Consider the following 15,743-nt stretch of genomic DNA (forward strand, 5'->3'; position numbering starts at 1 on the left):
GTTGCTGTACTTCAGAGAAGCACCACAAAAAAGTATTTACAGAAAGCCAAAGATTTCACAATACAAGAGGAATTTTTACAAGCAAAAGCATGTAGTGATTTTATTTAAAAAAAAAGTTATGCAGAAGCCATATTCATCATAACATTCTCTGTTAAGGCCAGAAGTACCTTGCTAAGCGCTGGCAGAAAATGGTTCTCTGCTCACAGAGTTGGGGAATTGTAGACATTTTGCCTCTCTCCAATGTGTCTTCACAGACACTGTTTTCCTACTCCATGCAATCTACCAGACATACTCATCCCATCATGTAAAAAAACCCAACACTTAGTTTACAAGAACTTTAAAGCTGCTATTTCTCTTTTATTTCATTTACTTCAAAACAACGGATACATTGGAGATAGAGAAGTTGTAACAGTCTCTCTGTGGTCTTACACCCATAACAACATTTCTTTAAAAAAAATCCACATGCAGCAAAAATGCCAAAATGGGAGAAAGAAGATTTTTTTCTTTCTTCTTTCTAAGATGCTGTACAATGTAAAATTTGCATCCTGTAGGAAGAAAACACTGAGGAAAGCACATTGCAGTGACTGCAATGCCAGCGCAGTTAATGATGCTTGACAATTGCAAGCATTTTTATTGACGCTGAAGGTTAAAGGTCCACAGAGGCAGCAAACACTAATTTCCATCTTTTGATCCTCCACCTTTCTAGCAACACTGCAGCCTCTGGCCCTTGCGCAAGGATGAGCCCTTAGGGGGTCCCGTGTTTCCTCCAAGTGCAGCCATGGGCCACCTTGCCCCATACCCAGGGGCACCTTGCCCTGAATACAGCCATGGTCCCTCCTGAGGAACATGGGCAAGTTCTGGTACCACACAACATCGGCCTCCTTGGCCAGAGGCTGTTCTCCCTCTTCACAGTCTCACCAGAGGGGATAGTGAAATGTTATATTTTTAAAAATAAAATGGCACGGCTCTGTTAAGTATATTATTTGCCCAGTTGTGGTCCAGTGTGTTTACCAAAATGTGGTGTTTTTTTTAGAAACTGAAAATATACACTATTCCCATTTATAGTTTTGTAAAGCTGATGCTTAACTCAGTCTCCACTTACTCAGTATGGGAAAAGTTTTGGAAAAATCGAAGTTTTGCTTCAGCATTTTAAAGACAAAAACATATCATAACTCTACATCATAACCAGTTTAAATACACATAGGCCATTCTACAAGTAAAAGAACCTAAAATCCCCAGCAAAGATACTTTACCAGGAGAGATAGGAGGGAGGAAAGAAAAAAGCAAACCATTTTCGAGCTAAGCCAATATTTTTCTTCTAATTTTTCCCTGATTGTAAGAATTACAAAGAAAGTGTGGCTAGAGAAAATATTAGGCAATAAAACTTACAATAAAGCTTACCATAGGGAAGTTATGAGGGCTGAATATGGATACCACCTGCTGTATAAGTATTGTGAGATTTTTCATAAGATTTCAGATTTTACATGAGAACAAGGAGCACACTGGCTGGGCTGGTGGCCAGGCTGCAGGCAGAGGGTACTGGAGTCCTCCGATGATGAACAGCTAACTTTGATCACAGCGACTGAGAATTCATTTATTCAAGAAGATTAAACAGCTGAAGTCTTTATGGGTTATGGCTGGTATCACAAAACTGCCAGATGGGCTTGACTGTGGGAAATGAGAACAAAAGGAGTTTGGAACGAGGGTTTGCTGGGGAGATCACCCATCACAGCTTCTTCACAACTTAGTAAACATGTGCAATTCATTGCTCATATACTGGAATTAATTGTCTCCAGATTTTGAAAGTTATTGGTCTGAAGCATCATTCCAAAATACAAGAAGTTCATTGTGGTCCTAAACTCCAGCTTTTAGGTGCCTTTTGAAGTTGTGCTGTGGTATCACCTGGAGGCCAGAGTTCCATCGCTGCACGTGCAATACACGAGTGATGCTGAAAGACTTGCAAACCTTAAAATCGAAGATCAGAAAGGAAAGACACTTGTGGATAAAGCACAGGTAGGGACTGTGGGGCAGTAGTAAGTAAGGAAGCCAAAAACTGGAGAAAGTAACATTCAGAGTGCTCACAATGAAACCTGCTCTGAGAGAGTTGAACCCCTGGGTTGCTGGTGGAGTGGGTATTACAGTGACTGTGGGTACAAATACTGCAGCAATACAGACAGCAGCATCAGGGGTAAATGCAAAGGCATATGGTGGAACAAGCAATAAATAAGGAAACAGATTTTAATAAGAAAATGTAACACTTTTCTAAGCTGGGTGAAACTTAATTGAGACCTCATAATCTTTGCAAGCCTAAATAAGCTTTCTGTGTATTTATTTATTTATGAAACATTTTGATGTATTTCAATCGTTGACTCTTTAAAAATGTTTTTAAGAACAGACTTGCATGCACATTTTCTGCCATGTGTTCTGGGCTGTTGCAAGTCTCCCTGTTTATGGATGAAAATGTTGTTCATACCTGAGTATTGCACAGAGGTATGTAATATGCAGAAAGCTACATGCCACCTCTGAAAATTTGCCTTTTAATATCTGTTTGATTGATATTTTGTCTTATTTTGAAGGGGAATTTAATGCTGATCTCAAAATGCTGCTATATTCCCCATCCCCCGAATTCAATTAACATAGCAGGTGGAAAATCAAGATACCATAACAGCTACTTCTATTCTTCCACCCCAAAACCATGGAGCAATTTTTACTCCAAGAGGTCTCAAATACTGACATGATGATTTAGAGCATCATTGAATGCTTCTTTGTCCCTGTTAAAAATTCAGATAACACCTAACCTTGCTACAGTCCCTGAAGCTCACAGAGAAAGGCAAAGCTGCAGAAACTTTCCCAGCTCAAAGCTCTGCGACTGTACATGATTACTTCAGCAGCAGAGGTCCCTCCCGCCAGGTCTCTGGAAATGCTTACAGGGTTTTTCATGTTGTCACCATGGAAGAGAGCGAAAGTGTTAAATCAGTGGGATTTGAAAGATCAAATTCTTACCATTCATAGAAAGTGGAACCGCAGCAGCTTCCCTCTGCAGCTGCCGTATTTTAATGCTTCCTGTATCTCAGCGTCAGCGACGATTTTGCAAGTTAAGAACAAAGACAGGTTTGCACAAACTTACCTGGCATAGTCAAAGGAGGTACACAAGTACTACATAAACCGTATTTTAGAAAATACTTCCTATACTTTACACATGTCTGGAGATAAACATTACTTTTTGTCTTCTGCGACACTGTTGTCCTGTTTCCGGTGTGGTTTTGTTTTTTAACTTATTTATTTAAGCTACTGCTCTTCAATTGAACTTATTTCAGCAGTGTGGGGCTGAACTCCTCTGATACACTAGTGCTGCTATCAGCAGTTATTATTATTGGATTACGGCTACCTTACTGTTTGAAAGAGCAAAACCTGGTGAAATAGTACATTATTACTATTATACTAATTTTGACCGCATCTGTGATTAGGGCAAACTATGTTAGAAGCTCTGTACAAACTCAGAGAAAAAGATGGTTCCTGCCCTAAAGAATCTGTAGTTTAAGAGTCTCATGCTGCATCCCTTCCGGCTCATCGCCTGTTTCTAGGGTTAAGCACTTAGTCTCTTGCAGGATCCTCCCCCGTATCTAAAACCTCCCTCACCATTTTAGTGGTTAAATACATTGCAAGCAGCAGGCAAACAGGTTGCCTATGAGCATGGTTCAAGTTGCTGTTTCTCTGATGACCTTCTTTCATGCTCTTTCATCTCTAAATTTAGCTAGCTACTGAAGTGGGAGTCTAGCAGATTCGGTAACACAGGAAACACTAATACAGAGACTGCATATAATCATTCTTTAAAAGAACAGCACAGATTATGAGACAGTGTAGTTACTATTCCGTAGCCAAATGAAGTTTATTTTACGAAATTGCACCTTTTCATATCTAATAAACCATTACAGACATTCACTCAAGACCAGCACATGCAACACAAAAATCAAAAGTATTATTTAAGGGCTGACACCCAGAACTTGGAAATCTGTTCAGGATATTAGGATTGCTGTGTCTGTATTTGAACAGATGACATTGTAACTGTCAGGCACAAATTCACCTTAAATCTGAAATTTAATCTTCTAAATAGATGCCTCAGTGCCATCTAATGAGAACATACTGGAGAATCACAGGAAACATTTAAGAATGTGAAATAAAGCACTGAGATTCAGAAAAGTACCGTACAGATCCTGTGACTGAGACACAATGATGTAACTATACCAAGTTTCATGAAATTGCAGAGAAGTCATACATACCGCATTAAATTCTGGTTTGTTATTTTCAGACACCATATATATGGTAAAATAGGAAATGTTCTATGTTGTTTGGGTGAGATAAATGACAACCAGTTTTATTCCCTGGATCATATATACAAAATATGATTAAAATATTAATAATATTTGTGCTTATGTAATGATATAGTTTTAAAGTTTTTAATCATCCTTGTTCCCAGAAATCATAATTCCAGCATTCTAGTCAAAACGTTTTCCTTCCTTTTTGAGAAAACAGCACAAGCACAGCCCAGAAAATTTGTTAATTCTTTCTTTAATAAAGCGGGCTAGATGTTCTTCCAGAGTAAAGATACAAAGTTCCACGACTAAATGAATACCCAGTCAAAATATGATACTGCCTTTCTGCAGTAAATACAACTGACATGACAAGCAAGAGACTTTAAACAGTCGCAAATTACAGACGTGAGATACAGCACAACAGCCTCAGATGGATATCTTAATCTCATATTAGTTTTCATCAGTAATTTGCAATATGTATAAATTTTCTATCTGACTATTTTTATCCATGAATATTACGAGCAGGTCATCTTTGGAGAAAAAGAGTAATCTTGTATTTTAAATGACAATTTCTTTCTTGGTATATTTTTAACATAACATAAGACAAGGTCATGACTTGACATTTTGTCTAACTTACAAGTTTCTGACTTAATGAATATACAAAATTTTAACTATCTCTGCACTACGATCAAGTATCAGAGACAACATATTTGAGATGTGGAAGCACATGGTATAACCAAAGCAGATTCATTTACTGGGATTTGCTCTGATCTTATTTGTATAATAATCTCTCTGCTTCTGAAGATTTTTATCATATCGCACAGCGTGACAGGCATTTGGCTCATCGGTATTCACTGACTAGTGAAAACTTGTTAGAAACTCCCAAAATCTTTATATACTTCTAGCGCTGTTTTAAAATATGCAATATTAAAGATACAACTAACTTACAAAAATAAAAGAACTGTACAAATCACACTCTTCCATTGGCAATGAGACTGTTCGAGAAAATAGCAACGTGATCCCTGAAACAAACAACCAGAACAGAAATCAAAAGACTGATGCTTAAAAAAATAATTAAAAAAAAGAAGTAAAAACATTTTCCCCTGCCAAAGTTCTGGAATCTTTGAAGGCTTATGTATCACAGAATATAAAACTTTGCCCCAGAATATTTCTTTCCTCTTTCCATAGGTACTTCTTGAACAGACTCCCCTTTGTTGGTGGTGTGGCACAAGCCTGGCTGAATGGGTTAAGGCTAGAAAAGCTTGCAAGACCTAAATAAATCAACAGCCACCTAATCCCCTGGCATTCAAGCAAACTCAGGGAAATAAAATAAACCTGAAGGCAGGCATGCATGCTGAATTCAAAAGTGATTTTCTACGAAGCTTAAAATGAAACCAAAATAAACACCTCTCTGAAATGTTATGCATATAAGATCTTTCATCTAAACAATCACTTGACTCTTCATACTGCTCTGTCACAGAGACGTACGATGCTATGCCTGCTCACAACATTCTAGCATTTTATCATTTTACAAGGCACAAATAATCTCAGAAGAACGACACGGTGGCTTGAGTGTGTAAGGATACGGCAGCTACCATGTAATTACATGACAATTATCTCTTCATTACAGTCACTGACACAGACCTTGTAAAATCTAAGACCAGCAAACTACATGTCATCTCATCTTTGGAATACGGTACTTAACTGCATTTACAATTACAGACTAAGAAGCAAATAACTACCACTTCTTAACTCCATACAAACAAGCTTTGCCATGCAATTATGAAGTTGTTGCATGGTATAATGTGTATGTATCTTAAAAGTAAATAATGTAATTGTTTTTGCTGTTGTTATAAATAGAGTAACTTTCTCACATTCCTTCCTCAAGCTAGCTCTGTGTAGGTCCTGCAAGAGCAGGTGTTCACTCACCACCAGTTTCTTTTCATCAATTGCAGCAGAGTTTAAAGGCATCAGCAAGTACAAACCCCTTCCCTTATTTACTCGAAAAACTGTTATTAGATGTACTATGTACTTGATGGGAAAGAAATACACTTTTCCACTGAAGAACAAGTTGTAGAGTTAATTAGAAACTTTCTGTTGATTAACGCTGCTGCACCATTATGTTCTTCTTGACTAGAAATCTGGAAATCATATAGGTATATATGTAAACAGAGTCTATAGAAGATAATAGTAACGAGACATAAAGTGCTTTTAATTATGAACATTTCATTTCACTTTGCACCCTTCCCTGGAAAGTTATCACGCTCAAGCTAGTTTTAGTTCAATTGGCTCAGGTCTACACTATGAAATACCATAATTTCCCTTGCACCTACTGTTTTAACCACGGTAATCTCAGTAAAATAAAAAATAATTCATGCCGGGGGAGTAAAAGTAGACAGATATAAAGAGGGGAAGAGGTAAACTGGGAACTCTCAGGGGCAAAAAAAAAGTAGGCAAAGGGAAATAAGGCTCTGTTGTGTACGTCCCTGTTCTCAAGGAATTTGTCACACATTTCCCGGTAAGACAGCACTGAGGAACAACTGCACAAACTTCTGCCTGGAACACACCTCAGGCTACTGCCGGATGAAAACGAAGAAACTGGGATTCCTCAACTGAGAACAAGCTTACTGCCAGGATGATGCTTTTAATCTTTCTCATATACATTCCCTGCTTCTCTAATCACAGTCTCTGAAGAAACAGTACCCTTCCCTACTCAGAAAACCCAGATGAGTGTATTTTGTAAAAGGATGATATTAAATCTAGCTTGTCTTTGCTGTTTGAGGTCTGATGCCAAGTATCTACATATTTCCTAATCCATTATGGTACGTAGCATGTACTATTCTATGTTTAGGGAAAGCAATAGTTCTATAGTAACAAAGCTCCTAAGTAAGATAACTCTACAACTAAGAATAACTGTATATTAGAACCGGCTTTTACTGGGTCTTCTTTTAAGGCAGTTATTAAAAGGTGTATATTGTTTTTGAAAGGTTGCAGTTTATGGGTTTTGGTGTTTTTATATATATATATATATATGTATATATATATATATATATATATATATATATATATATATATAAATTAGGCTTTTGGCAGCTGAAATGGGTTACCTTTATCTATTTTCTGTCCTTCAAATCCAAAGAACTATCCAGCCCATGGAATCATAGGAATTTGAACCGAGTTGTAATGATCAACCTCCTAAACTTTCCCAACCTGTTTCTTCAGATGTCCAGTGGGCTGACAATAGCAAATTCAGAATCTTTGCTGTTATTACTACTGTCGTCGTCAGGGCTGGAGCTCAGGTTGCTGGAGGAGGCTGAAATGGAGCCCATCAGTGGGTCAGAGAATATCAAAGAAGAACGAGACGGAGCTTCTGGCTTCACCACTGACTCCTTGTGTGCCTGATGGGACTGAGCTGGCTCCGTGACAGCCCTTCTGCTTCCTTCCTCTTCTTTGGAAACCATAATATAGTCATCAGCACTCTTGCTCTCACTAGTGCTTGAATCAGTCATAGCCTGTCAGAGAACGGCACAGAAGGGACTTAAAGTTAGTACCAGTTTTACCACCTAATGAGGTTTACGATGCACGTCAGTGATATGGAAAAAGGGATAAAGGAATAATCGTTATTCAAAAGTAGCAGTGCCCAAATCAAGAAGTAAAAAATAAAGTGGGTATTAAATCTGGATGAAATAATTTATTTGTTGTTTACAAAAGCATAAAAGCGAACACTTTAAAACCACATTATTAGGTATAGCAGTCTTACATGTTTTATTGTCACAGGGCATGTGATGTCGTGATCACAGCTGCTAGGCACCTAACACATACATTACAGTCATGAAGATTTTCAGCCATTACATTCTCGCTGCTGTTAGTTTTCTGTAGTAATTCATGAAGTAGTACTGAGGAGTTTTTTTGCCAGTTTGCACATACAATGGCATTGTGGAGCCTGTCAGAATGGTTAGATGATAGAAAATTTCCTACCAAAAGGTGTAAAAAATGTTCCCATATAAAGTGTTCTCATATGATTATTCTCACTGTCTCCAACCTGTGGAATCTGAGCTGTACCTAGACCTGGTTCAGTGCTCACCAGTTCAGGTTTGGCAGATCAGGGCTCCCAGGGCTTCCAGGCTCAGTGTCATTTTTCCCTCTTCTGTCTCATTAGACCTTGGGAAATGTGTGCACCTGAGCACTCTGGTAGTGGATCAAGACTACGCATCAGTGCACCAGAAAACCTATGAACTGGCCATCTTACACTCCAACTAGCCTTATTCTGGTGAAATCCTGCTTTTCAGCAGTCAGAGCTACATGCAATTAGAAGGGAAGACTGCCATACACAGCAGAGCAGGATTTCTCACTTGCTGAACAACCAGCATCTTGAGTGCAACCCAGACACTGCTTTGTTTTCTTTTGCAATAGATGCATTTGACGCCTATCTAGCACTGTGTTCTTCTAACAAGAATACAACTGCTTTCTTAGCTGCTCTCACACAATTTTTTTCAGTGTAATAATGCAATCTAGCAAGCAGCCTATGGGGACAAGCATCCTGAAGTTGTGTGATATTGAATACAATATATTTGATTACACTAATGCAAGACTGAGAAAAAGAAGTAAAGAGGCAGCTGTGGAAATGTGTATGTCGACCTGTGTGTCAACTACAAGCCCTTTAGCTGTGTCTCTTTCAATAAACAAAAAAATGCAAATTCACTTCGGGGTAAAAGGGAGATTGTAGGTATCAGGAAAAAAAAAACAACCAACAAGCAGTAACAAAAAAGAATAACAGGAAGAATCTGAATGAGAGAAAGTTAGATGCTCAGTACAGTATGTAAAATTGGAGTATGAAGGTCATCACAAGTATCAGCAAACCACAACTTGGAGCCATGGCCTCCAGCAAAACTTATTTTGCCGAATTTATTATTACAGCTGAAAACAATTTTCCATTGCTCTGGTTACTGATTATAGAGCACAACTCTCTTGAAAGGGAACTTTGGAGTAGCTCAGGGAGCAAAACCCACCAGAGATTAAGAGTGATTGTAATATGAAACGAGGGACCTGGAAGTCTTTGGTTGTTATTTACATAGTCATTCCAAGTTGTTAAAAGCCAGAAACAAGACAAATATCAGCTGAATGTGAAAATATGCTCAAATACAGAATTGTGACTTGTTCCCTTCCAAAATTTATATGAACAAGGAGTTAAATGTCTCCCTTTGCATTAAATTTTTAAAACATCCTGTTTTTATAATCTATACACATTTTTTTTCTGTTATCTAGATAGTGTCTAGCTATAATAATATTATATTATTATCTAGGTATAATAATACATAGCATTCTGTTTTGTAATTAACCCATTTTAATACTTTTTAATTCAAACGGAAATAAGGTATCTAAGTCCAGAGTACTGGTAACAATTTTTAAAGGTCCCAATGTAAGACAGTTGTCAAACTGATAGAAACTTACATCTGTTATTTTTTGAAAATAATTCATTTTCCTTAGATGACTTAATAAAATTCATACCAAAACAAGCATATTGCTTTCAGAAATACCAACAACCATCTTGTGCTGAGAGCTATTAATATTGATCTCAAGCTTCATGATCTCCGTAGAACCAGGGCAGTTCCAATATCAACAACTTCAAGCACTTTCCACGAAGTTAAAGACAAACAGATCTATCCTACAAGGAAGGATACTTCCAGTATTTAAGCACTTCTGAGCTGAGACATCGTTTGTTATTAATTAGCTTTCTGCTTTCATCTGCTCTGGTTGAAACGCTGTCTCCATGAGCTGTCAGTCAATGGGCTGCCATCCCCCGGGGGCTGAGGACACGGGTGGCACATCACCGCTGCTCTGCTCCACCAGCCTGTGAGAGCTGCCTGATTTCATAGGCACCCAATGCAGCCACAAGACAGGTCCAGGCGACGCTTTTTTGGGAGCTCTAAATGCCACATTCAAAACTTCAGCGCTTCCTTTCCATCCCCACCGTTAGTTACAGCAGAAATATACGTTTCTTTAAACAACCACCGTTGCATAATTCACCTGGCTTCTTTCCACACTGCTATTTAAAAGCTCTCAGGGAATGCAGTACAGTCTCATTTTGCAAAATTATACAGTTTATTATTCCAAGCTATCAAGATCACGCTATTTCAGTCCTCGCAGCCCTCACATCCGAGATGGCTCCACCTTGAGAGGGGCAACACAGATGTCACCTAGTGACACACTCGCCCAGAGGCATTGGTAGTTTTCTCACTGGCACCCCCAAGGATGCTAACGGGGTTTCTTCCTTTTGGCAGTGAGCTCCACCAAGGAACCTCTGTCCTAAACATTTCGTGCTGGTGTCACAATTTCCTAAATTCTGCTTCCAAAAATGTGCTCTTGCGCAGTTAAAAAAAGCACCCTGCCCTTTAATAAAGGGAAAGGAAAGAAAACTACACATTCTGATTTCTTTTAGTGTTGTGCTTTGCAACACCACTTTCCACTCTGCCCACACTTCTTGGTTCAGTTAAAGAGACCTATAGCTCACCAAAGTATCAAAAATCAGCAAAGCGTAGGTATTGCCTTCAAAATGCTACAAAAGGGTCTCCCATAAATGTTTGCCTATCCTTGGCATACATTGGTATTTTGGCATCGATACTTCCAGAGGTAAAATACCTCCTTCTTTCTTCCTCTGCCTGTTTCTGTTTCAGGAAACTCATGCTGACGTGAACCATGTTTTCTCCCATCTGCTGCCACTACTGAATAAATGAAAAATGACAGAATTATACTTCCAGTAGCTTTGAAAGTTAACAACCTTACACCCGTTGCCATATGGCTTCTCCAAACATTTTTTCCTGATGAATATCAGCTACTAGGACTAGGCTTATTTCAATTGCCTTCATGCTGTGAATGAGTTAAAACTAACTGTAAGGATACAATTCGGGAAAGCTTAGAAGAACAGCAACTCATTTTGCTTCCTTCTTTGAACAGACATAAAGGCAAGATAATGTGTTAATTATCGTTCATTATTTAGCAACAGAAGCCTTCTGTTTGTCAACTGCACATTGCTACCAAAGCCAAACATTCCAAAAAATGCTCTATTTCTTTGAGCCTTTATCTTATTTTTTTTGCATTTTTAATTTTGCAGCTTTCCTTTCCAAAGAAGGGCTTTATCCTTATCCTCATTTTCCAGAAAGGGATTTTGAGGCCAAAAAGAAAGGAAGACCACTTTTTAAAAAAGTAAAGATGATAAATAATTCATACTTACATAACAACCAAGCACAAAAGACCAGATTTTAATCGCAATTACACAATAGCTACACCTGTAACTTTTCCATCTGTCCTAGAATATAACCCTATAATTCCACCAGAGAAAAATCTCTATATTGTAAGTGCCATAAAACAGAATTACATGCATTACTGAAGTCACAGAAAATGTAAATAGAGTAAAATTTTATTTATTTAGCAAGAAATGCATTAAATGGTCTATAACTGGTCAGAATTTTTCATCTTCTTGCAGCTCTCAGTAAGTACCCCTGGCTTGACCCAGGGTACCAGTACAGCCCCTTTTCTTCAGCAGAGCCAAAAGCCTGGGCTGTGGCCCAGTTTGGGTCAACAACTGGCCCCACCAGTTAACAGTCAAATGTCACAGCCCACTCAATTCAGCAGTTTTATTTCCTTGTGTTTTATCAAAAGGGGCCCAAAGCTCTTTTTGTTTGATTTTAGACTTGGTGGGTAAAGATGATGGGCTCGGAGATGGCACAGACTGACAGGACACTAATAGTCCTCCTGGACTGCCACTTCCAACCCTCATCTTTTTCTTTCTGTCACCCCTGACTACACATTGGGATAAGACCAGACCTCATTACACATTGCCCTACAAGTTTCCATTGGAAAGAAACCTGCAGAGATCAGGCTTTATCTGCTCCACTCTCAAAGGCCCAGCGCCTCGGCTCAGTGACATGCGGTTTAGACCAGCATCTGAGTCAGGGCCCCTCCAGCACACACTCATATAGCATGTTGTCATGTTATGTCGCATTCTAGCTTTCCACTTCTAGAATAAATCCAAGTGAAAATAATAAAAAAAAGTACTATTTGCATTTTGGCAAGAAAGCAAAAGCTACTTCGTATAAAATGCCAGGAGACAAAGGGAAAAAAGAGGGGGTCATTACATGAAAACTTTGTCAGTTTAACCTCTGGCTTTATTATGGCAGAAAGTAGTGATTGTAATGACAACAGCTAAACAAGCAATAAAAGCTTTCTAGCAAAGCTTTCCTCTTTGAATCTGCCACTACTAAGTAAAAGAAAAAATAAATCTTGGTATTGCTTCTAACAGTGAAATACAATTAAAATATGATTTTAACATAAAGTGTTCTAACTCAGTAGGATTGTGTGTAATAAATCAAAACAACCCTGTGTCATTATTTGAAAATGGGTAAGTATTTCCTGTAGTTCCTAAGTAAACTTGTCAAAAGTAAACTTATTGCAGACTCAGACTCTGAGGTGACGGTACTGCCACTGATTTACAAGTGTGCAAATTGGTAGTGGGGTGGCAGACTTAACAGAACTACAACACAGAAATGTGCATATACAAAAGTACTAATTTTTAATATCACATCTGAGTCAGACTGAGTCTTAGGCAGAAAGGAACCTTTTCAAATGAAAGGAAAATACCTCTTTCTGTGTATGAACTTGTCCTGTGACTGTACGCTTTGCATGTGAAAACATTGTTTACTGATTCAAGGAGAAAGTCAATACAATGGAGTAGGAGGTAAAAGCAACCTCCTCGCTATTTCCTTTTTGGCACTGGCCATGGATACACTGCAATGCAGATAATCAGCTCTTACATAATGGGATTCAGGAGGACAAGGACAATGAGAATAATCATATGAGAACACTTTATATGGGAACATTTTTTATACCTTTTGGTAGGAAATTGATTTGTGATTCTGTGATTCAACAGTCTGAAAGAAGAACCCCCCCCTGCAAACACTGCATAACACTGAAAAACACTGAAATATCTGTGTGTGGAGCATAAGGCTACAATAAAAACAATTGGTGGGAGCTGGACAGTAGCTAGAGAGACACTGAACCACGGCTTCATATGCACCAGCAATGCTGGTGTGCTCCCATCTAGTGTCTGGACATGTTAAAAGAAGTCTCCATAAAATATCTGAGTAATGCCATCCATGGCCTGTTTGAGATACTTTTATCTTACCTGTCGTCCTGAGATGAATTGTTGTTTTGTCATAACAGGTCCCTTTAGAACATCACCTGTCCCCTTGTTCTGACTGTTGGAACAGTAATGATCATCGGCTATCGTGATCTGCTCATTTTCTTCAGCTTCCAGCTGGCTCTGGTTGAAACGCAGGGAACCTTTCAGGATATCCTTGATCTGTTGTTGAATGGGAGGGGAAACAACGTAAGTTAGAAATTTGGAGGAATTCTAAATTTTCTGAAGCTCCATGCAGCATACTTTCATATACCATTTCCCCAAAATATTTGCCTTGAAGAGACAGGAAACAAGTCAATGTTCCTATCTACAGTGGTTAAAGATATAAATATCAGTGAAATGTGGTTGTATCAGAGTCTGGAAAACAACTATCCAAGAAATCTAAAGAGAATGAAACTGTTAAGATTATTCCCTGCCTCGTTATAGGTTTAACATATGTCACATCCTTCCGCACAAATATATTTCAAGGGAGCAGAGGGCAGTATAATCAGTGCTACAGATGCTCAGCAACATTCTCATTTTATGTACGTAGTATTTTTTCCTTTAATTCAATGACATTCAGGCATTGTCACATTTAAAAAATGGGGACATAGGCATGATTATTGCCTAGCAGGTACATCTTGCATTAAGAAAAATGACACTGTGGCTTAAGTCCAGAACTCGACGTCGCGCTGCCTCAGTTCTGGTTCAAGGTATCCAGAACGTTTCAGGGAGCAAATACTGTGTGAGTCATTTATAGTACCCTTTATAGCTGAGTTTTACCTTTGAAGATAAAAGTATGCTGCAATGTTTGATGCATTAGTATTAGCAAAACAGCTGCAAGATGATACAACAGCAGTGTACAAAAAGAAGAAAAAAAAAAAGATAAAGGACTTATAGCACTGACGGATACAAAGAAGTTTAATTAAGCAATAGTTATACCTGCTTCAAACCAGCCAAGGAAACCAGAATTTCATCTTCTTTTTCCAAGTGTTCTTGTAATATGACTTCCTGAATATTTCCTGCAACATAGAAAGGAAAAAGGTAAACAGAGAAAATTCCTTAAATATTCTCTAACGTGCTGCCACTTACTGCTGACTTATGCTCTCAAACCAAAATCCTGTGACCTGCAAACACAATTTCGCACACAGACCTAGAGACTGACAGCCTCATTAGCTGTGGAGGTGAGGCCAAGCCAAGCCTGGTGCTGCTGCCAGGAGATCTCCAGCAACACTGTATTGCTGCTGGACTCCTGCTGCGCCAGTGTGCCCAGGGACTCAGGCTACTACTGGCCCCTAGAAGAAGACATTGACCTCTGTGGTTAACGGAGTTACATAAATCTTTGAGCCTGCAAATGCTTTGGAAGCACTGAAGAACTACTGCAGGAATCTGCTGCATCTCACAGAAAGGGTTAAGGTAGGAGCGCAGCGATCTTCATCTCAATCTTGTGGCCACTGCAGATGCTCAAACACTCTTCTTCACAAAAAACAATGGAAGTTTCATTCCCTTTCCAAATCCTTACCTTACAAGTAAAAGACCCAGGGCTGAGCAAAACTCATTTGACAGAAAGAGCGGTGCTGTGTCATCACTTTGGAAGACTCCCACCTTCTACACCTATAGCACTGTCCTCTGAGGATGCATTTCAGTGCCCTGGCACAAGGTGTTTGCAGGAGTCAGGGCTGGAGGTTGGTTAACACACCAGAGCTGGAGCTTTGTTGGTTCTGCCTGTGCCAGGGAAACCCCAGGAGATGCTGAAGCCCAAACCAGCCCAGATAAACTATTGCTCTAATGGCTCTGCTTACTCTTCAAACTAACCCAGGTCCTTCTCTGGCCTCCTAGCTCCTACTTGTCCTCTCTTTAAGAAAACAGCAATGATTCCTAGTGATAGATTTACAGAATGAGATGGCATCTGTCAACTGAAAATGACAGGATACTCTTGTGCCACTTCTGTGTCACATACACAGAGCTGAGCCCAAACCCCCTACTGACACTCATTTGGGAACAAGGCTTTGCTGCTCATGAATATCTGTATCCTTAGATGCTTCACAATTAGATCTTCATGCCATTAATTCACACCTGCATTACATTTGTTTTTAAAAATATCCTACAACTTCAGGGCCAAAATCAGTGAAAAACCAAAACTGTTGTCACAGATTACGCTGACAAGGATGAATACGATGACACTGCCAACTTTGACACAACGCGAAGTTTCAAGTAAAAGCATTGAGCAATCTGGCCTAAGTTTTGTGTTTACA

General features: G+C 39.0%; 1 protein-coding gene across 27 annotated transcripts in view; it reads right to left on the reverse strand.

The window, feature by feature from the left end:
- Positions 1 to 3,864: 3,864 nt before the first annotated feature.
- Positions 3,865 to 15,743, reverse strand: part of TBC1D5 (TBC1 domain family member 5) — a 315,378-nt gene continuing 303,499 nt past the window's right edge. For all 27 annotated transcript variants that reach the window (XM_065051507.1, XM_065051503.1, XM_065051508.1 and 24 more), the window contains 3 exons: positions 14,431 to 14,510; positions 13,495 to 13,671; positions 3,865 to 7,825 (listed from right to left, as the gene is read on the reverse strand). In XM_065051507.1, the coding sequence (XP_064907579.1) occupies positions 7,532 to 7,825; positions 13,495 to 13,671; positions 14,431 to 14,510 (551 nt within the window). In that variant the 3' untranslated portion in view covers positions 3,865 to 7,531. The remainder of the gene's footprint in view (positions 7,826 to 13,494; positions 13,672 to 14,430; positions 14,511 to 15,743) is intronic.

The sequence above is a fragment of the Columba livia genome, chromosome 2, assembly GCF_036013475.1.
Source record: "Columba livia isolate bColLiv1 breed racing homer chromosome 2, bColLiv1.pat.W.v2, whole genome shotgun sequence".
Lineage (NCBI taxonomy): Eukaryota > Metazoa > Chordata > Aves > Columbiformes > Columbidae > Columba > Columba livia.